The sequence below is a fragment of the Pieris napi genome, chromosome Z, assembly GCF_905475465.1.
Source record: "Pieris napi chromosome Z, ilPieNapi1.2, whole genome shotgun sequence".
Lineage (NCBI taxonomy): Eukaryota > Metazoa > Arthropoda > Insecta > Lepidoptera > Pieridae > Pieris > Pieris napi.
Window position 1 is genome coordinate 2457532 of NC_062259.1, and position 22869 is coordinate 2480400.

Genomic DNA, 22869 nt, shown 5'->3' on the forward strand with positions numbered 1-22869 from the left:
CGGTGGCTGTAAAAAGCCAGTTAAAGTTAAAACATCATCATATTTTCTTTGTTATTGTTTGCATAGTAAATATTAAACCTTTGTCAATGGAGAGCAATTATTAGTCCCAATACTCATACCAAATAAATAATAAGACTAATAACATTATTTATAAATCATTTTAGATGGAATTCTTTCAGCCTAATGATTATCTAGTAAGAAAAAGACGTGTACATAACATTATGTATATACTGCTGTATGGCCACAAAGCTGTATTATTTATTCAAGATTTTATTAATTCCTGGAAGAAAACTTACATAAAACGTTAATAACTATATACGGAAATGAACTTTGATGACATATCTTTCATTAAATTTAACTAAAAACATTTATCTATCGACCACTCTAATGATAAACGATGGCGGATGGTCACATTGACGCCATGTTTATCATTTCATTTTGCATTTCTTTCCGTCACTTTGTTACCGCGGTGGGAATTGTAGGTTATTTTCTTATATGTAGCGTCCTTTGGATTTTTTAATATATTTAATGTATTTATCTTGTTATTCTATATAACGTTTAAAGGTTCGTTGATTAAAAAGTGTTTTTTTGTGGTTACAGAGTGAGTGTAACGCTGTGGCTATTTAAATTTTGTGAATACATATCAATTTTGATTAGCAATGAAGATGGGAAAAAAAGTTAGAGAATATAAAGCGGGAGACTTTATATTCGCTAAAGTGAAAGGATATCCAGCGTGGCCTGCAAGAGTAAGTGCCTTTTATACATTTTACGCTATTCGTATAGCCTAAATAGCCGTCAATTTAGTGAAATAGTAATTTCGGCGGGAAGTTGACGCTTGCCAAGCCTTATAATTGATAGTAATCGTTTGATGGCTATGGCGTGTTTTTACCTTTGTCTTGCTACGTAGCTAGTTATTTCACACACTATTCGTTTAAAGATATATATTATAACATATGGATTGTTTTTGTAACTATTCTAATAAGTTTTTAATACTATTTTCTTGTATTATGTAAGAAGTTACTTACATTTTATAAAACTTTTAGCATTTGAAGGTATATATTAAACATACACCTACATACCTAATGTAGGTACCGAAACTTAGGTCTTGTCGGGCAACAGACATAAAATTGTGAATTCAATTAAAGACATTTATGAACTAATTGATTAGTTTTTACCATACAAATTTAATCTGTAGAATTTGGGAATGTTTGTAAAATAATCATCATCATATTTAACTAAGTGACAGAGGGATTGACGAGCGCTGAATATAGAATGAATCACTTACCATATTTAGGTACAGATAACAATTACCTTAATTCTCAATATGCATATCAAAGTAATCAACAAGATTGTTTCATGGGTTGGCAAGAGACTTCATAATTATTGGTAGGATCATTTCAAGCCGGCTGCCAGTACATTTTAAAAGAGTTGCATAGCATTGCATTCAAACTTATACATAAAACCATAATAACTTGTTATAATGAGTACTGCCTTATACTTACTACTTTCGGCTTTGTTTGAAATTCTATCAAACAAAAGTGTAATTAAATTTAAGGATAAGTGCCAGAGGGCTATTACTATATATATAAAATAAAGGCATATGAGAAAATAAAATATAGCTTTGAGTTACTAATAAAGAGAAGGTATGTTTGTATATGTATGTTTCTTATGTATTACAGACACTAAAGTGACCTAATTTTATGAATATTGGTGTTGGAAAAAAACATCCTGCACTTTACCTTATTTGTTTCTTTTTCCTTACTAAGGTTGCCTGGATTGCATATTAGGTATAAGATGGCCTGTTGCCTACTCAATAATTTATGTAACCTGTTACCTGATTGTATATGTACTATTAATTAATGTCAGATCTGTAGAACTCACTACAGATTTCACATTTGATCTTTGCCAATGACACTGAAATTTTTGAAAATTCACTCCCAAATATCAAGCAATACAGAGTAGCTAATTCTTACCCGCCACTATAATGTACCAAGAAAAGTGAAAACAGGCATTTGAGAGGTAGTAGACCGCTCAATCTAATACAAATGACTAAATAACTTTCTCCCAAAACAAGTAATGGTTGATTGGAATAGGCTTCCGGAAAGTGTAATAAGTGCATCCTCTTGAACTCTCATAAAAAAAGGTTGGATAATTTCTGCAAATACCTTTACATCAGCTTATTACGCTGTTAGTGTGTTTACCTACATAATAATAGATCAATGTAGATTGAGAAGGTAGGAAAACAAATGGAATGGAGAACACCATTAACCTAGGAAACCAGATCTATTATATCAATGAATACATTTACCTGCGACTGTAATGGCACAAAAAGATTCTATTACCAAAGAAGTTGGGAGAAGAATAACAAACGGCTGGAAAAGATACTGGAACTTGAGCTGTCTCATGTCATGAAAGATTAAGCTTTTTTTTAAAAATAGATTTGATAGTTTCTCCAAATTTCAAAATACACGCCATCAGCTTATTAAGCAGCTAGTGTGTTTATTAACATAATAATAAATTAATAATAATACAAATCCAAAAACCAAATTCTTTAACACCTGCATTCTACCTGTCCTTATGTATGGTAGGCTAACATGGGCTTTAACACAAAACATGACTTACAAACCTGCAGCCTGCCAACATGCAATGAAAAGGAGTATGTTTAACGTTAAAAAATCAGGCAGATTGAAAAACCGGGTCTTAAAAGACAAGATAAGTCATAGACATAACCTCCAAAATAAAAGACTTTAATGGTGATGGGCTGGGCAAATGTTATGTGCAGTTGCAGAATAAAACTTATAGTTCCAATTATAAAAGCCAACCCAGTCTCCAATTACCACAGACATCACAATTCACAACATGCTCACAGCTTCACATACACCACAACATACACTCAGTTAAAGGAAAATTTAAGCCAATAGAAAGGAATATAATGTATTCCGATGAAATGGGTCAGGACATGGGTAATATTTTATAATTAAATATTGGACAAACATTTATAAACAGCTGTTATCCCAATGCCACATTCAAAAACATTGTGAAAAATCATATTTTTTAAAACAATAATAATTGTAATATTTTTTATAGGGAACAGGGGAAATGTAAATAAACATGATCTTTTAGTTTTATCTTTTATTATTATATGAACAACTTTGTTGTTTAGACTCAATCATTATGTTTACATTTCCCTATAGCCAAAGCTTTCCTAAGGATAAAAATGACACAAGATATATTCTTAACCAAACATTGCAAACATTGGCAATGTATAATGATAAATTTTATGTCATAAATACCAATAGGTATATTAAAAAGTTTTTTATTACAAAGGGTAGATATTATTACCTACCTGCTTTCTTTCAAAGACATAGCTGTTTCACTATCATATTTTATAGAGATGACAGCCAAGAATTTGGCTAGACCCCTTGCTTCTATTAAGCAAGCATTAGATTATATTATGACTTTGGGAGAAATTTCAAATAATATTTATTTAAATAAGATAATAAGACACCACTCTTGCAATAATAAAGTAAGTATAAGTCTTAAAAGTAATTCCCAAAAAAATATTGTATTACATCAAAATATACAGGGGATGAAAAATAAAGAGTTATAAATCAAACTATTCTTGAATAGTCAAAAAATAGACTTTTTGTGCTAAAAAAAATTTAAGTTTTGTTTAATTATTGTAACCACAGGGTTGGTAGTGTGTTTTGCAGAGAAAATGCAATTCATGGCTCATTAATCCTAATTAATAAAAAAATTAACATGCAAAGAAAGAGAGGATATTATCAGCCTCTCTGTAGGACTAACTATTGAAATTTCCTTTGTGGAAATGGAGCAATTCATTGTTGTATGTCTATATTGTCCTACATCAGCTGTCTATAATAATGTTGAAAATGTATTAGAGGAGATATTGTGTAAATTAGTAAAGTGTAATAAAGGGCTAATTGTGTGTAGGGACTTTAATGTCAATTTACTTTGTCATTCTAATTCAAGTGTATGCATACTTAGTCTTTTTCGTTCATACAATTTAATAAATCAATTTCATTCACCCACAAGAATAACAGCCAGCACTGCAACTTGTATAGATAATATATATAGTAACGTAGCCCCTTTGAATGTTTGTATTTTTAAAAGATGTAAATCTGATCACACTGGTCAATGGTTTGAATTTCAATTTAAGGAACAAAGAACGATTGATAACTTCTATTACATATTTAGGGAAGCATTGGTGTATAGGATGTTGTTTCCGTGTGACAACTCATCCCCTAATAATTTATACAATACATACTTTTATTGATGAATTCAAGAAAGTATTTACTCAAAAGACTTTATTCGTCTCTGAGAAAACAAGTTTCTGTGAAAAAGGTTAAAATTATGTATATGAAATGTATGATGAAAAGCAATATAACACTAGTGTGGGATTTAGAGAATATGTAAGGTTGTATTCAAATAATTTCAAAAAGATTGCAAAATTGAAAAGTCACAATATTTAAGCTCAAAAATAAAAAATAGCATGGATTAAGTAAAAGCTACCTGGAAAATAATAAATGAAGAATCAGGTAAAACGTCTGACAAATGAACCAATTATATGTTAAAAGTTAAAGGGAATGTAATAAAATGTGACCCAGCGGTAGCTTCTAATTTTGAAGAGTTTTTTACAAATGTACCACTAAATACAACCAAGTCCCTGGATTCTTCACCTGCTGCTGCGATCTCATTACTAGAAAAATGTGTACCTAAATTTAATATTATATTTCAGTTTAAACATATAACTTGTAATGATATCTTTTAAGCTCCATGATTTCCATAACATAGGTCATGCCCCATTATTCAAATTAGAGCTATTTTGCCCCATATAAAATAGGGGCAATAGCTATTTGTTAGGGGTATGCATATATCATACTAGGGGCATGTTCATATGCATGCATATATCACATACTAGGGGCATGTTCTGAAATAGCATGCTATTTAAAAAAAAAAATTTAATTGCATTATATATAGTTAAACAGTATAAGACATTTTATTTATTAAGCATAAGTATAAAACTTCAACAAATTTAGTAATATTTAGCCAACTACCACTTGGGAATGGGATGAATATTCTGACGTTTATGCAGAGTTCAAAATAAAATAAAATAATAGTTAATTATTGTAGAAATTGGTTCAAACTTTATTGAATTGCTTAATATGGCAAGAGCATTTTATCACATACATTTTTTATTAACACTCTATTGTAATAGGAGTAGAAATAACTCGGGTTACTTAAATTATTGACATCAGCCGTTGTTTCCTGGCATGCCTAGTAAGCAAATTAATTTTAATATAAAATTGAATTACTAAACTAAAACAAGCTATAATGATTTTAAAATACAATCAATTGCAAATATTCTAGTTAAATTTACAGAATGAAATATGTTGCCATCTTAATATCAAATTTATCTGGACTACTGCTGAACTCCAGCCTTAAGCGAGGATCCCTGACTAGTTTTACGGCTGCTTTTTTTTAGGGCTGCGAGACTCGGAGCTTGCCTTGGCCCGTCGCAGGTTCGTCAATAGCCTAAAGGCCTAGACGGGTGGAGTTATCTAATTTTGTTTTGCGTTTAATTTGTGGTTAGGTATCGTGATCAGATCATCTAGAACCTTTAAGACACCTTTTTTGATGAGAAGGGGTAATCGTTGAAGTTTTTACCCACCAACGGGTAGGGATGGTGTTTAATTTTGTCGATGTAGACGCCAACTTTATCCATTGGGCTATGGTAGAGAGCTCCAGGTTGTGGCGGATATCTTCATTCCTCACGTACTGGAGCCCCTATAGCCGGTGGAAATGAAGGGGGCACAATGCGCGAAGACTACATTATCATAAATCATGCATGGTCGGATACAGGCCTTGTACATTGTAACCTTGTGTTGAAGTATTGTGGGGCCGGTGGCCGATATATATTCGTAGGAAATACTTTGATGCCGTGTTTCATTGTGTGACGTCATCAGTGTATTTTTGATGTCGCTGCAAAATAAATTGCTAATATTTGAAAACTTTCAGGTGCAACGACCAAATGGAAAGAAATACTTTGTGTATTTTTATGGGACGGCTGAAACGTAAGTGTTAAAGTTTTATAAATTTCAAAGGCCGGCAACGCACTGGCGAGTCTCCTGGCTCACTAGTCCATTGGCGGTATCACTTAAGATCATCAGGTGCGCCTCCTGCCCGTTGGCCCCTGTTCTATAAATAAAAATGAAATATCCAAAATATGTTACTTGCTTAAAACTCAAAGACGGCTGGACCAATTCAAGTTTTTTTTCTTTTGAACTCTGAGGAAGGGTTTTATGGAAAGAAAATTGCATTGCATGAAAAAAGCTAAAACCGCGATCTATAGGAAAATGCTAATCATAGCAAAATGTTCCATATGTTGGTATGTACTAAAAAGGTAGGCTGAGTAAATTATATTAAAGCGAAACGACGTTTGCGGGGGTAGCTAGTAATAATATATTAGTTACATAGGGTAGAGCTGTGTTATCATAGTGGCTTCAGCGTGCGACTCTCATTCCTGAGGTCGTTAAACCCCGGCTGTGCACCAATGGCTTTTAATGCGCATTTAAACACTCGCTCGTATGAAGGGAAACATCGTGAGGAAACCGACTTGCCTTAGACCCAATACGACGGCGTGTGACACATGAGGCTGATCCCCTACTTGCCTATTAGATTGACTATACAAATACAGAAATCTGAGGCCCAGACCTAAAAAGGTTGTAGTGTCCATGATTTATTTTATATTTAAATTATTGACATAATGCCATTTCCCATTGCCTTTTTTTTCAAGTTTTGAAAACTTAAACAATGGGTGAAAGATGTTCCATGATTCCCTACATTATAAGCCTTGAACCTTCTCCCTGAGGTTCGAACCTGTGCACCAATTTTCTATGTCAATAACAACACCCACAGTCAGGCACAGGCTGGTCACCAAGCAACCAAGCAGAAATCTTTGCACAATAACTTTTTTTTAAGTTTTCTACTGTACATACAAAAATTCCTTTAAATTAACTAAAATTATTAATTAGATAATTTAAATTTCAGAGCTAACCTGCCGCCAAATATGATTTTCGATTACGCCGAGAATAAAGATAAATTTTTGACTAAAACAGTTAAACGACGAGATTTTAATGATGGTGTTAAACAGATCGAATATGACTTCGCTAATAATGTTCCGGTGGAGCAGGTTGTTGGTTCGTCTTCGGTGAGTATTTTGTTTGGATTATAATTTAAAAAGAGAAGAATAAGAATGAACAATCTTTTTAGTTTTAATTTCACTGACCATTACTATTGACAAAACTATGGCACGCTAGACAATCTACTTTTATTTTTTACACCTGTCAACACTGACAATGTTGTAACGTGGCTGTCAAAACGTGAATTCAAAATAGAAAAGTCTGTGTAATGTATTCAATCTCATTCTTTAACACGTTCTATCCTACAGATAGTTTGTCTATTTCTACATAACGCCTCAACTTTTCGTGTTACACATAACGCCTCAACTTTAATAACTCAAACCGTTTCTCTCTCTTATCTTAAGGAGTAAACTCCAAAAAAAACACAGTAAGTAATTACGGAGCGTTCAAGTATTACGTAACGAATTTTGGGTGGGGGGTCCTTTTGTAAAACGTTACGATGCGGGGCGGAGATTGATTTACCCGTTATTGTTAATATTATTTTCGACTTTGCAGTACTTTACATCACATCACATAGCTTTTAGGTATAAAGAGTCACTGGGTGGGGTCACGAAACGTTTTACTATTGGGTACAGAAAAACGTTACGGCGCGTGCATGGGGGGGGGGGGTCAATAATCTCCAAAAATTGCGTGACGTAATACTTGAACGCTCCCTTAACCAGAGGTCGGTTTTATAAAGTCTTTGACCCTTCGTAACACCTTTTACAAAGAGTTTTCTTTGAAATTGAATCGTTTAATATATGATATGCAATTTTTTTTTTTCGTTTTACAGAATGAATCAACGAACAATGAAACTCATGAAGATGACTCGGCCCTTGAGACGACGGCTGATGACACGATGGCGGATGAGGTTAGAAAAAACTATAATTTAATTTATTAAAATATTAGTTAAGAGAAAATAAAAGTAAACATATTTTCCTAAATTAAGTTTACGTTAAGTTGTTGTTTTAAACAAGAAAACAATTTAATTATAACAAAACAAATCAAATTAAATAATTAATCTTAAAAGTAATACAAACAAATTCTCAATGATTAGCAAAAGAAGAAATACAACGATCAATCAGAACATTTCCTAATCAAACCCTGGCATATATGTTCTGTTTCATGAGGCATGTAGGTGATCAGCCTATGCCTGATTGGGTCTAATTACGATCCTTACGACCGAGTGTTAGACATGGACGTCCATTGGTCAAGAGTTGCGTGGCACTGCTCTGTTCTCTTCTTCTGGAAGGATATGGCTCTAAGTGCGGAAAGTTGAGATGAATATATATAATTAATTGTCAATTTATTTTCAGTCAACACTTAATATGACACAAAATGACACTTTAGCTGATGAATCGGACGTTGGATTAGTAATTGACGAAGTTAAGGTAATAATATTAATTTATTGTTATTATATTATATAATATAATTAATCCTTCCTCATCGTTCTAGATTATATATTGGTGATAATCGTGCAGAAATTTTTGAGTTTGACTTGTTTGACTATTTGGACCAAAAGTTTTCACGACAGTTATAAATAACTGTTCTTATTATGATAGTTAATATGAAATTTGCATGCCTATCTTACTAATTGTGTGCTTTGATAATTAATCAATCTGAATGTACCATTTTGCAAATAAATGATTTATGTATTATAGTCAAAAACTTCGTACTTCGCTCACTCCAGTGAGCTTCTGTCCTGCCCTTTAGGCTATTGACCACCCCGCGACGGCCCAAGCCGAGGTCCGAGTTTCACAGGAGACGCCCTTGGGCTAGTCGCAGGAAAAACGCCCATTCAGGCCGAGCTGAACTTAACAGCGAGATTCCATTTAAAAAAATCTTTGTAGTAATAATTAGTAGAAGTTTTCAGTATTATACAATGTAATATAAGTGTCCCTTTCTTTACTAATTTCTAGAAACTAAAAAAAAATATATATTTGAAGTGGCTGGAGCCCCAAATGTTTTATTTTTTAAGGATATATAACTTGTATTTATGAAATTTAATAACATATTTATATTTTCAATATTAAAAAATAGCATGGTAATGTTTTTTAATTAAATTCTAGACTAAAGGCAAAAAGTCAATTAAATCAGCAAAGGAAACGCCGAAGAAGGAAGTAAAAACACCGAAAGCGAAGAAGAACGAGGAAGAAGAGAAGAAGGACGAGGAAGTTGTTAGTAGAAGCGGAAGGAAGATCAAGCCTAAGAGGTAATTTTTACATTACAGCTAACTTAATTATAGCTAGACATTTTTATGTATCCCAAGCAGTTCTAAACGTACCAACTCTTAAAAGGCCGGTAACGCACTCGCGAGCCCTCTGGAATTTGGAGTATTCGTGGGTGGTAGGTATTTCTGAACCGATACGAATTCGGGTCATTCAAAGAGCGTATCAATTCTTAATAGACCGGCAACGCACTCGCGAGGCCACTGGAATTTGGAGTATCCATGGGTGTTAGGTATTTCCGAACCGATACGAATTCGGGTCCTTCAAAGAGCGTATCACTTCTTAATAGACCGGCAACGCACTCGCGAGCCTTCTGGCATTGTCCATGGGTCACGCTCTTCTTTAAAAAAATATATATATATATAATATATAAAAAATAAGTCGGGACATTTATGTTAAAATCATAGTTATTAATAGTTTACTGTTCTCAAGCCATAAATATTACTTTTATAAACTAAAAGATATTAATATGTTTTATTATATATGTATTACTTTACTGTACATGTCGCACACATTTTTATGTGTGGCTAAATCTACGGTTTTCTAGAAAAGCGGTGCCGTTATGTGACAGCCGTAATGTAACGTTGGGTGAAGTCACCCATACATTGTTAAAATCACGGAGTAGGTTTTCTAGAGAACTTGAGTGTCACCGTAACGTCAAATAACGGTGCTGTCATTTGCATGACGGCCGTCATAGCGGTGATAAACAGTAGTTAAATGTGTTCGCGTGTAGCGGTGCACATATTTAATTAATACAATGACTTGGACGAGCGAAAATGATGAACAATTAATTGATTTTGTTAAAAATCATGAAGCTTTGTACAATACCAAATCCAAAGAGTACAGACAAGCTCAGATGAAGCAAAATTGGAATAACACTTCAAAAATACGGTCGCACTACTTTCTAGGAAACCACTTGGCCACCGTAAAGACGGCCGTTATTAACAACTGTAAAATGACGGCCGTTAGTTAACGGCACCGCTTTTCTAGAATACCGTAACTTTAGATTGGATTTTTCGGGAGGCATTAATCATGTTAAAGCCAGAGACAAATCCATACATTAAAAGTCGCTGCCGAAATGCGATTTTGAAGGTTTGAATCGTATTTGCGATTGTGACATACAAATTTAATATACAGGTTGTTACATACGTTAACGCCATTTATCTTTTTTTTTTAAAGACATTTCACACCAATTGACCGAGTCCCATGCTAAGCTGGTGAAGCTTGTGTTATGGGTACTAGACAACGGATATACATACATTTTATAAATAGACAGACATATAAATACATATTTAAACACGATATTCGAACGATATTCGAACCCGGGACCCCATGGATTCGCAGTCAGGGGTACTAACCACTAGACCAATGAGCTGTCGATTATTAAATTCATCTATTGCTATTTATACCGTGATGTAAATAAATTTTATACCGTGATGTTGATTACTGTAAAATATCGGAATTTTATATCTGATGTTCGTTCGTTGATGAATTTAATGGCCGAGTTGACTTCAGCGTGCGGGTGTCATCCTTGTCATCCCGGTTTACATACATATAAACAGTCTGAATGAATGGTTCTTCTTAAAACACTTCTCATTACTCAACTATTGTGTACTGGAATGACGTGAAGTAAGCTTGCCCAAGACCGATCAGGCAAAATTTTAAAAATACATAAAATGTCACTTACTTTAGATTAACATAACATTGTAGTCGTTCTTAAAATAATTAGAATAAAAGATAGCCGTACATGCAATAAACTTAAAAGTAACCAAATGAAATATGAGTTAAAAGTATTTAAAAGTAATTTTGTCTAACATATTCACTTAGCTTCGATTTGAATGAATTGATAGAAGTAATATTTTTTATATTTGTGGGTAGTTTATTATACATATAGGTAACAAAATGTACACTTATAAATGTAAAAAAAAATATATATGAAATGATTCTGATTCTACATTTACTGCCAGTTTAAGGGTGTAGAACGGAAGAGAACTGTCAATAAACTCTCCGCCACTCTTTTTAATCGCCAAGATCTTTGTTTCACACAATGTTAGGAGCCGCAACCATTACACCATATTCCACATGACATCTTAAGTAATTAAAAATAATAAAATAAATTAAAAACAATGATTTGTCCTCTATCAGCAGGAGGCATGTTCAAATAGGAACAGATTTTAGAGGCCTAATAAAGTTGTAGCGCCATTGATTTTTTTTTTATTTCCACCTCGTGGTATATAATAATACAACTGCTATATATTTTTTTTTCAGATACATTGACGAACATACAGAGGAGAACACGGCGTTGCAAGCCCCAGCTGCGAAGAAGAAACGTGCGATTTCACCGACTCCGGAAAAGGAGGGGAAGAACGAGCCGTTTAAACACTATCGTGTTACTTTACAGGTATACTAGTGGACCCGACAGACGTTGTCCTGCATGATATTTCAATTAGTAAAGCAAAGTATGAAAGTACCGACTGCAGCGCCATCTGGCGGGCTGATTTGTGAATCTAAACCATTCCCAGATCCCCTTGAACACACACAAAAAATTACATCAAAATCGGTCCAGTCGTTTGAGAGAAGTTCAGTGACATACACACTCACAGAAGAATTATATATATAAAGATTTCATCTCATTAAATATTATTACTAAGATTAATAGCACAAGAGGTGAAGCCGGCGAGCTCGCCCATAAATATCATGAGGATATTTCCGGAGTAGAAGTAGAGGCGGAAGACGCCAGACCTTAACAAATAACGCTAATCTTCTTCAACTTCTATACTCTATTCTTTTCAATCCGAAAACCCCTTCTTATCTCAAAAATCACTTTCTAATTCTTAGGTCCTTCTAACTATATGTTACGCTCTTCTAATAGATGTTTATTGGAAATTCCATCCGACAGTTCATCCTTCTTAGGTAATTAATTTACGATCTGCGCCATTAAGTTGTGGAATAGGCTGCCCGACTCCATACGATTGGCCTTAACATCTTTTAAAACTCTTCTGCATAAACATTTCTTAACCTTATCCTATCCTGATCAATCGTGACTTGTGTAATTCTTAAGTTCTTTCTTTGCATTGCATCACTATTCGCTGTTCATGAATCTGTAATATTAGTTTTTAGTTTGTTATAAATTTTTTGTATTACTTTAGATTAAGGTTCTATATATTTTTTTTATATAACATTTGGTTCTGCACTTCTCGCACTCATCATGTTTCTTTTTTTTAGTTTTTCTCTTTAACTAGGGTTGCTTGGAAGAGATCGCTTATTAGCGATAAGGCCGTCCGTTGCATCCCTTATAATTTTTAAGTATTGTGTTATTTCTGTTTCTTTTATTTTTATTGCAACTAAGTGTAAATAAATAAATAAAGTTGCTGTTTAGTTTCTCAGCCTCATATCTGCCTGATTATGATTACGAGGCTATTAGGAGTGCTATGTATTAAAAAAGAACGACTTAAATCATGAATGAAGATTACCATATCATACTATATCTACGGTATATGTTTCAAGCTATCTTTTCTAAAATATATGACAATTTTGGTCAACATCAATGTTACAAGAAATTAAAAAAAATATCAAAACAGCGGACTATGTATGATGATAGGCAATTATTAATTATCAGAATCCCTTTTAAAATTTAGCATTTCTATATGTATCATAAAAATAAGATCTGACTCAGATCTGTTTCATGATCACCTACTTGCCTCACGAAACAAATAATAGACCCAGACCGAAATGGTTTTTTTAATAGCTATTTAGATATTTTCTTTTTATATATAAGAGATTCATTATATGCTGTAGCGAGTAAAGAAAATAATTTTCTCTTTTCAGTCGGAACTTGAAGATCTAAAAGAACCCTTTAATTATGGTAAGTTTTTAAACATTTATTTATTTATAACAAAAAACAAATATACTTAATATGGAATACATGATATTCAAAAAGGTTGATTTACGAAAGGAAAAACTTCTAATCGGCTGTTTTGTATGATTATGTGAAAGTTAGGGTATGATATAATATATTTTTTATATAAACGACGTGTTGTGGTCGAATTTGACAGCTATTTGGAGTCTAAATACAATATTAACGCCACCTATTGTCTCACAATAGATTTATTATTATATTTAGACATGTTTTTTTTTATTGTGGCCGTGTCAAATTTGTATAATCTGTAGACAAGAATATTTTATAGTATAACTTGAAATAATATATATAAGAATAGCCATAAAATCTAACACAAAGTAAAAAAATCCTATTGCAAATACCATTTACAGTGTATTAGTTTAATACATAAATATATTTAAAATATAAAAAGCTTAATTGAAGTGGTCACCATTGGCTGCTATACAGTCCTTCAAACGTTTAGACCAGATATCAATAGAAGCACGCACTCTTTCCATGGGAAAATTCTTCACTGCCAATCGTACACGATGTCCACACTCTATTTTAATATCACAAAATATTGTACAATATATTGGCGCCAAAACGAGAAACGCAATGAACAATCATATAAAAATTAAACCTATTAAAATATAATATTTTGCTAATTTTTAATAGTAACAGTATTTATGGCCAGACTTAGTATATACTGTAGAATCCGGTTATAACGACGGCCACGGTATATTACGTACTAAACAAACTAACAAAATTTGGTTTTTATTAAAATAATGAATTTACATGATCATCACAGAAAAAATAACATTTAAATCAAACAGATTAATTATTGTTATACGAAATGTAATTTTATTTTCAATAATAAACATACTATCTAATCGGTAATCTATACTAAATAACAACAAAATAACTAGAGCAATAACTATTTTTTATTGTTTTTTATTTCTAGTAAGAAGTACGGATTACATTATGCAAACGAAAATACTTTTTATGTTGTTGTCTTCAAAATAAGAATATGTACATACATATTACCCTAAAATTTTACATTGCCAAAAGACTCGACTTAATGGGCGAAATACCTCAGCATTGTCCCGAAGTGAAAATGACTATGGAAGAATATTGACAAATGACAATCTAATTCTGAAGTTTGGTCCGTAAGGCGCGAAATCGATAAAAATGTTTTCAGTAGAACCGCCCATTCATGAAATAAAAGATTTTTCGTTAATTTAAATTGAATTAGGAGACAATTTAAGATACTCTTGCCACGAAATGGATAATATTAGCTTGGAATTATTTGAAAATCTTGAAATTGATTCAAATATGTTGAATGGAGGTAATTTTTATAATCTTATTCTATTACATACATCAATTAAATATAGTTTTTCTTATATTACATATATTTTTAATATTTTTCTTTTACATTAAATTAATATGCTTGCTTAACAGTAATAACCTAGGTTCGATTCGTCTAAATAATTTTATCTTTCAAAATTATTGCGCAGATTTTAAAGAAACATTTTTAGTTTCCTTTCTATTTAAACATAATGACGTTTAAAGTGATATTGTAAATAAATATTCAACTAAATAACAATTCCAGCCTCAAATATATCGAAAGATAATTCGACAATTTCAAACAAATCTAAAGAGATAACAAAAATTACACAAAGCCAAAAAAAGAAAGGAAAAGGCAAGAAATTTGTGCCTCCGGTTAAAACTGCTCCAGATAGTATTGTAAAAATATCGAATGTAGAGAAAAGTGTATTAAATGATATTAATACGGAATATAATGATTGTATAATTCCCTCCGAGAATGTCAACGAAAGTAATAATAACTTTACATTTGATGGTATTATATTGAATACATTAAATATCCTCAATGATGAGGATATCCAGCTGTCAAGTGCAGCAGTTGCCGCGTCGCAAACGTCAGTGGCGTCTGACATTTCGCTAAAGACGTATAGAGAGGAGAAGAGTTTCGAGGATTTGAAAATGGTACGAAGCGTTGTCGATTTTTACCGCCTTTTTAATACGCAATACGAAAGTGACAGTGTTTCGACGCGTAATGACAATTTGTCGCAAACGTCAGAGGCGTCTGTCACTTCGCTAAAGAAGTATAAAGATATGGACGTGAAGAGTTTCGAGGATTTGAACATGGAACGCGACGTTAACCCCCCTCTTGATGGGACACAATTCGACAGTGACAGTGTTTTGACGAATGACAATTTGCAATTAGACAATGACAGTTTGCCATTTGTACCTATGTCTATAAACAAAGGCGATATAGGTAACGAGAGATACTTCTCTGAGCACGTCGAAGACCAAGTTTCTGATGATACAGAGAACGTTGGGAAAATATTAAAACTGTATCCGGATGAGAATAAATTGTATAAATTTTATATGAATGAAATATAAAGCTCAATTAGTTGAATTATATAATTTTGTATTGACTACAAATCTTTAATTCTATTAAGAGTTCTCTAGACAAGATGTCGTCGCATCCAGTCCCTGTGACGTACCATGCATGTAAACACATAAACAAACGTCTAAATTTTAAATAAGTCATCGTCGCCGTAGTCTGTGACTGTTTTGTGTCACGTGACTGACATATAATAATCAATATTATTCGAGAATAGAATCATTATTTACAAACAAAAAAAAAGCCATGTTTTATACTGATATTCTCCAACTGTCCTTGCACAACACGGTGTTGTCACGGTGATAGTAAGGACACGGTCATAATACGATACGGTCCTATCACGGTAGGAATCTGATTTAGAACCAAATAGGAATCTGCCTTTACTAAAGGTATTTCCCTCTGTTTCTGGATATCGTATCCAAATAAAATGAGAGCATAATCATCTTAAAGCCCCGCGACACAGCGTTGTAGCGCTATTTTTTTTCATAAGTTCTTTATTATGTTTCGTATTAGGTACTCGAAATGTCCATTTAAATAAATAAAGAGCGTACCAATTTTTAAAAGACCGGCGACGCACTCCCGAGCCTTTTGGCATTGAGAGTGTCCTTTGTCCACTTAACATAAGGAGCCGTTTGCTCTATTAAAACAATAATACTATTTTTTTTTAATTCCATATAAATAACAGCCTTCTATAAAAATTGCTCACATAATTCCTTGTTTGCTCACTAGCAAGCAAGGAATTATGTGATAAATTTTAACCACCACATAAAGCACTGATCACACCTCTGGGCGGAAGCTCCCCAGTACCAGCTCCTTCCACTTGATCGTATTCAACGAAGAGCAATTCGAATCGTCGTCGACCAGTCACCTTCCGCGCGGCTTGATGCCTAGTAGTTGCGTAGAGATGCATCTCTCTGCATCTTCTACCGCATTTACCATCGAGAGTGTTCAAAGGAGTTCTGATAATTACCTGCAACTGAGTTGGCATCATCGGACGTCCGTCGTTCCGCGGGGCGTTACTTAAGGCAGTTACAACTATGTGGAACCAGCTGTCCAATGAAGTATTGTCTAATTAGCATTAGGGTCGTTCAAAGAGCGTACAAATTCTTCACGGTCACAACGCACTCGCGAGTTTTCTGGCATTGAGAGTGTCGATGGGTGGTAGGTATTTCCAAACCAATACGACTTGAGGTCCTTCAAATAGCGTACCAATTCATTAAGCATTTGCGAGCCTTCTCGAATTCTCCATGGGTATCACTTGAGACAGAGCAGCCTGCCCGTTCGCCCGCAGTTCTTTAAAAAAATGTCATAAAAGATAGTATCAAGACTGTTATATTTTTCAATTTCATTATTTTTTCCTTGCTTTAAGGTAAGGTACACCTTAAAAATACATTTTGTATCCATTGTAAGTGTAAACATTATGCGGGTATATCATAAACTCTTTTTCTTGATTTATAATTTGATACATTTTAGTCTATAGTTATTTGGGGCTGGCGATCTGAGTGAGTTGTTGCCCCACATATTTTTATGGTGCCACTGGCGGTATTGTTGTGTACCGGGTTGTGCAGCTCCCTCAAAAATGGTTGAGCTGCATGAGCTATTCGGGGCATGCTTGCCGTCTGCTGGCACAGGCTTGCTCAGATCGATCTGGTTCTTTCTTCCAAAGACCAGTCCAGTAAATACTCTGCATTTGTTTACACCAATTTATTATTGATTATCTGGACTATAAAAGAGACTAAGACCCCCGAGTTTGTTTCGAAATTTCTTCTCAGGGCAGTCAGTTAGGACATGTCGACTTCATCTAGTTTAGGAAGACATTGTAAAAGTGATTTATATAGTCCTACTTGCAAGAATAAACTATTTCATTTCATTTCATTTGTGGCAAGAGGTCTGCCTTTTAAAAGGCGTGATGTATAATTTCAGACGTGACAGATAAGGAGAACATATTGATTGCATATCTGCCATCGGGACAGTATGTTGGTATCAAGCTGTTCCAATCAAGGCCAACCAACTTTAAGAATGAGGGTGCTAGGCTGAAATGGGACAAGCAACAGGCGGCGAATGCTATTACCATGAAACTGCAATTAGGTAAGATGAAGGCAAACAGGCTTAAATATGAGGTTTGAATATGTTTAACACTTGTTTGGTGAAGGAAATAGATATTTCATATGATTTGATTTTTATTATATACTAGTGGACCCCACAGACGTTGTCCTGCATGATATTTCAAGTGATTAGGATATTAAAAGTATGAAAGTACCGACTGCAGCGCCATCTGCCGGGCTGATTTGTGAATCTAAACCATTCCCAGATCCCCTTGAACACACACAAAAAATTTCATCAAAATCGGTCCAGTCGTTTGAGAGAAGTTCAGTGACATACACACTCACAGAAGAATTATATATATAAAGATAACAAATATGGCTTTTGGTATTGGTTAACGATATTTATATATATTTAATTTGGTATTTTTTGTTAAAATATATTCAGTTCTTGTCAATAAGATTGATATTTGTTTAAAGATTACATAGATTTTTTTATTTTGTTCTATTAAATATTTTTTTTTAATTAACAAATTACAGAGCACGGTCAGATAACACCTCAATCTGTGGCTGGACAGCTTATTATGGAGTTAAATTTGAACGATGAAGAGAAGGAGCTTTTGGACAAGGAAAGAGATCTTGGTAAGAATAAAAAAATATTGGTTGTTTGTAAAGTAGGTTTACGATCGAGATGTTTACGTGATAACGTCTTATTGGTGATATAAGTTTTTGGGAAGTAAGGAATTAATGAAGATAACAATTTTTTCAAATTTTAAATTACATCTATCGTTTTATTCACACTTTTGACGATAAATTTTGGGTGTAAAATGACAAGTTTACTTATTCGACTATGATATACCTACATTTTTCTTCATACACTCACGGAATGACTGGCAGCGCTCGAGATGAGACGAGAGATCGGTCCGTCTCTCTCTCGTTATACCTGCGATCGCGCTCGTGAGGTTTTGGTGTGACACAAGTTTCTGAACATGTCACCCGACTAAAACGATTTTAAAGACGTTATCACGTCAAAAAGAAACAGCTGGTAATATTAAATTCGACTTCTCTAATTTTGCCATAAATTTATTACAGGTGATAAGAAATCCCGACTCCACTTCCTGAAGACGGAAGTGAAAATGATGGAATTGGACGCGAAAATCAAAACTTGTCTGTGTTTAGAGAAGGCAGACACAGAAATGTGTCTAAAGTTGTTGGACGAGTTGATGGGTGAGTCAAAAAATAAATATTTATTTGAAACACATAAATATACAGTATTTATAATATTCCGATTTTCATAATAATAATAATTTATACAACCTTTAATGCTTAATTTCCTCGCTGTATTGCGATGCGGAGTGAGAAAAGCACCAGCTCTTGCGTCACCGATAGTATCGTGCGCCCACTTAAATCTTTAGTAAACAAAAATATATTTTTCAGCACAATTTTAGCAGTAATGTGCCAGTGTATTAAAAAAAAGGATATTATTAGAGTGGGTAGCTCTCTGTGATCATAAATATTCATTTATGTACAGTAATAAAACATCAGATAAAAATTGTCAGCCTTCAGGTGTTAATAATTATTTTTCCTATTAAAAACCCATTTCAACCCGTTGAAAGAAATATATTAAAAAAATCAAAATAATTGCCAAAATAGCGTTAAAAAATATGTTTTTTGATACAAAAGTACTATTATCGCTTTTTATCCTAAATATTAACCTAAAACTTATTTATTTTAACATATTAAAATAAATAAAAGCATCACTTCAACCCTTCTATGGATTCCAGAACTGGACACGAAGCCTCTCATGCTGCTCAAGCACCCAGTGTGCCTCGAGACCGTGAAGCGCATGCGCGCGTACGTGGGCAACACGGCCTCGTGGGACCTCAGCGAGGCGGAGGCCGTCCTCTTCAGCAAACACGCGCATCGGATACGGAAGCAGGCGGACGTCATCTACAACAGCATGAAGAAACTCTTCTCGCCCCCCGAAGGGCTCTCCTTCTTTGAGTACTTCAACGAAAGAGTGGACACCTTCAAACAGATCACCAGCAAAATGTCCCAAGTGGACGTCATGGAGATGGTCCTCGAACCCATAGGTACGTATTCCGTGGAATCAAAATATCATTTATTCATAAACTTGTGGAGGAAAGTGTGCTGTTCCTCCAACCTTTAAGGAGGACCCTCAACCAGTTTGACCACCGCTGTCCCAGACCTAGGAGGCTAAAGTTTTTTTATAGTATCTCAGGTTTGACAATGGGTTTTACGCTTGGTTATGGTAAAAAAATAAAATAAAATATGTTTATTATGGAATATAAGATACAGGTATCACTTATTCCACGTCATTAAATTCTCTTCTCTATTCTCTCGGTACTCTTTTAATGGTTGTTCCACTCATTTTCCGCGCTTAGACGCCCATTTGGTCCATTGTTAGGTCCTGGATAAAGCCAGCCTAGCTCCTTCCAGAAGTTCAGAAGTCGGGCACAAGCCAGCCTAGCTCCTTCCAGAAGCTCTTCGTCGGGCACTTTACAGGCTTCACGGAGCGACCTCACAGCACAGGTGCATTCCAGGACCAAGTGGGTGACTGATTTCTCTGCACTGAAACAGCCTTTGCATAGTCTGAGAGTTCTTTATTAAAGAGAAGCACGTAATTGTCCCTATCATTTTTTTGAGATCAATTCTCATGAGGCTTAGAAGTCGCTTTGTCACTAGCTTACTGCTGGCAGTGCCTTGAATTGCTAGAAGAGCAACAGAAGAAGCGGATACGGCATCAATCAACCTCCTCGCAAGCTCATCGGCAGCATCATAGCCGAGAGCATCACTGTGTTCTTTTATCCACTCTAGGGTAACCCTGTTTGTCAAGGTTATTGCATCCAGTGCATTGTGACACTCCAGTGTCAGTTTGTTGTTGGTCTTCCGCGACTCGCGCAAGGGAGTCTCCTGCCAGACTAGACCTGGCTTGGGCAGTCGCGGGTCAATCGCCTGAACGGCAGGACCGAAGCACACTGAAGTGAGAGGAGTACGGAGTAAAAGCGTTTTAATATATGACGTCATTGCTGTGATTTGGAGCTGCAATTAGAAATAATTAAAGTGTAATGTTTAATTGGTAATAAAAAGTCTAGTTACACAATTTATAACCCAAAAATTGGTTCAGCCAGAATCAATTTATACCATACAAATGGAAAAATGTGTATGATATGCCATTGTATGATAGGCTCACGTATATTGTGTATGGTTTGAAATTCATTGGCTTTTAGTAGAGCGTGGTCAGCCAGTTCATAAATAAAAATTAATTTAATTAAATTATTTCAGAAATGTCACAGCCGACATCTCACACGATGAAGTCAGCCATTCAATCGGCGAATGACATTACCAACTTAGTAGACGGTCAGGCGAAGCAGACCGGTGAGTTTTGTTTTGGACCATAAATTGAACATGAGACAAAAGTTGACATTTAATATAAATCATATTTTTTTCAGTAAAACCCAAGAAGATAGCGAACATCCTGACAAAGACGCCGAAGAAGAAGAATGCAAAGAAGCAAGAACAGAAGCCGCAAGTGGAGAAGAAAAAGGAGGAGAATGAATATGAAGCTGAGAAAGAAGAGAAGAGTGAGAAGGAAGACACAATAGCAGAGGAAGAGAGCGCAAAAGACGAAGAAGAAGAGAACAAAGATCTTGAAAGCATGGAGAAAGAAGACACAAATACAGACACATCGAATGACACAATGGAGGCAATTAAAGACATAGATAAGGAGATGGAGAAAGACACAGAAGAGAAAGTGGAGAAGAGAAAATTCAGCATAGAATCGAAATCGAGTTTAGAAGAGAAGGAAGATGAACCCAAAGCTAAGAAAACGAGAGAGGTGAGCTTTTTGAATGATATATGAAATATTCTTTTGATATGAAAGATACATTATATAATATTCTTTTTTTTTTTCAGAGCAAGAAGACTGAACTACCACCTCTGAAATCTCCTGCGAAAAGAAAATCAAATGTTTGAAAAATAAATTTCACTGTCGCTCAGAGTCGATCGATGATGATAAATGTACTTAAGTATACATTTAATCGAGCATATTATAAAGACTTTAATGAACGACTTTGAGTCTAATTAAGTATATAAAGTAGCAATATTATAGTATTGTAATATAATTAAGCGTTCTATTTACGGATCGTTATTGTAGTGGATGGTTGGTTTAAAAACTGATTGGAAATATTCCAATATAATGCCACTAGTGTTATACAAATAAGTGTCTAATATGAATGCATCAAAATATTCTTATTGAGAATATTCTGTCGTTTAACAAATCACTTTTAAGTGATATTTCTATACATTAGAACATTAAGTACCATAGTACATAAATCATGTAATTGGTGAAGTTATATAAATAAATATATAAAAATTGTGTTTTTTATTCACCGGTTCCTCGCAGTGGCGTAACAATAGGATGGCAGGGTTGGCAAAATGCCACGGGCCCTTTTCTATTGGTTATTAGAGATGTGACATTCTGCATAAAATATTTTTTTTTTTAAATTGAATTTTTATATTTATCGATTATTTCCAAATTTTAAAGTTTTAGAATAATAACCCCCAACCACTTTCAGGCGCCGGAAACAGTTATTTAAAAAAAATAATTAACCTAACCGAACAATACAATATAATAATAGGTTTTTTGGGAAATGCAGCCCTTCCACCCTTGCGTACCAAAGCACTGGCATTTTATTCAAGCGCGCCTACGGTTTTAAAATAACACTCTAGGGGTAAAACAGACTAGTAACACATCAGTTGAGGTTGACTGAATCGATGTTGCGACGTAATTCTAAATCCAACCGTGAATTTGACTTAAGCAATTGAATTTTAAAAGAATTTTTTTTATGCAATATGTTTATCTTTTTTATTTCTGCCAAATAATGACTCTATCGTACGAATGGCCTAAGCATTAGCCAGCCAGTTTATTAAATGTTGCAACAAACGCTACGGCTGAATATCTTTCAGGCCGTTAGTTAAACGGCTAGCCAGTTAATTGAACGGCTAATTAAGCTAGTTGGCTGCCACATATTCAATATAAGGACAAATTATGTCTTCGTTTATCTAATAC

The 22869-nt window shown here is 34.2% G+C and overlaps 1 protein-coding gene and 1 long non-coding RNA gene across 4 annotated transcripts; both read left to right on the forward strand.

Annotated features, from left to right (window-relative positions):
- Window positions 1-377: 377 nt before the first annotated feature.
- On the forward strand, window positions 378-22176 carry LOC125062467 (PC4 and SFRS1-interacting protein-like). 3 transcript variants are annotated; one of them, XM_047668435.1, is made up of 16 exons: window positions 378-478; window positions 601-746; window positions 6040-6095; window positions 7072-7231; window positions 7996-8073; window positions 8519-8593; window positions 9272-9414; window positions 11699-11831; window positions 13259-13295; window positions 17659-17823; window positions 18318-18419; window positions 18870-19004; window positions 19562-19870; window positions 21084-21176; window positions 21245-21636; window positions 21714-22176. In XM_047668435.1, the coding sequence occupies exons 2-16, from the start codon at window positions 660-662 to the stop codon at window positions 21771-21773; spliced, it is 2025 nt and encodes a 674-aa protein (XP_047524391.1). In that variant the 5' UTR covers window positions 378-478; window positions 601-659; the 3' UTR covers window positions 21774-22176. The 3 variants fall into 3 exon arrangements, with proteins under 3 accessions (XP_047524391.1, XP_047524390.1, XP_047524392.1); XM_047668434.1 differs by having other exon boundaries at window positions 447-746; XM_047668436.1 differs by having other exon boundaries at window positions 447-746; window positions 21251-21636.
- Window positions 13302-15747, forward strand: LOC125062468. Its single transcript, XR_007119270.1, has 2 exons — window positions 13302-14652; window positions 14917-15747. It is a non-coding gene; the product is annotated as an uncharacterized LOC125062468 (long non-coding RNA).
- Window positions 22177-22869: the final 693 nt, after the last annotated feature.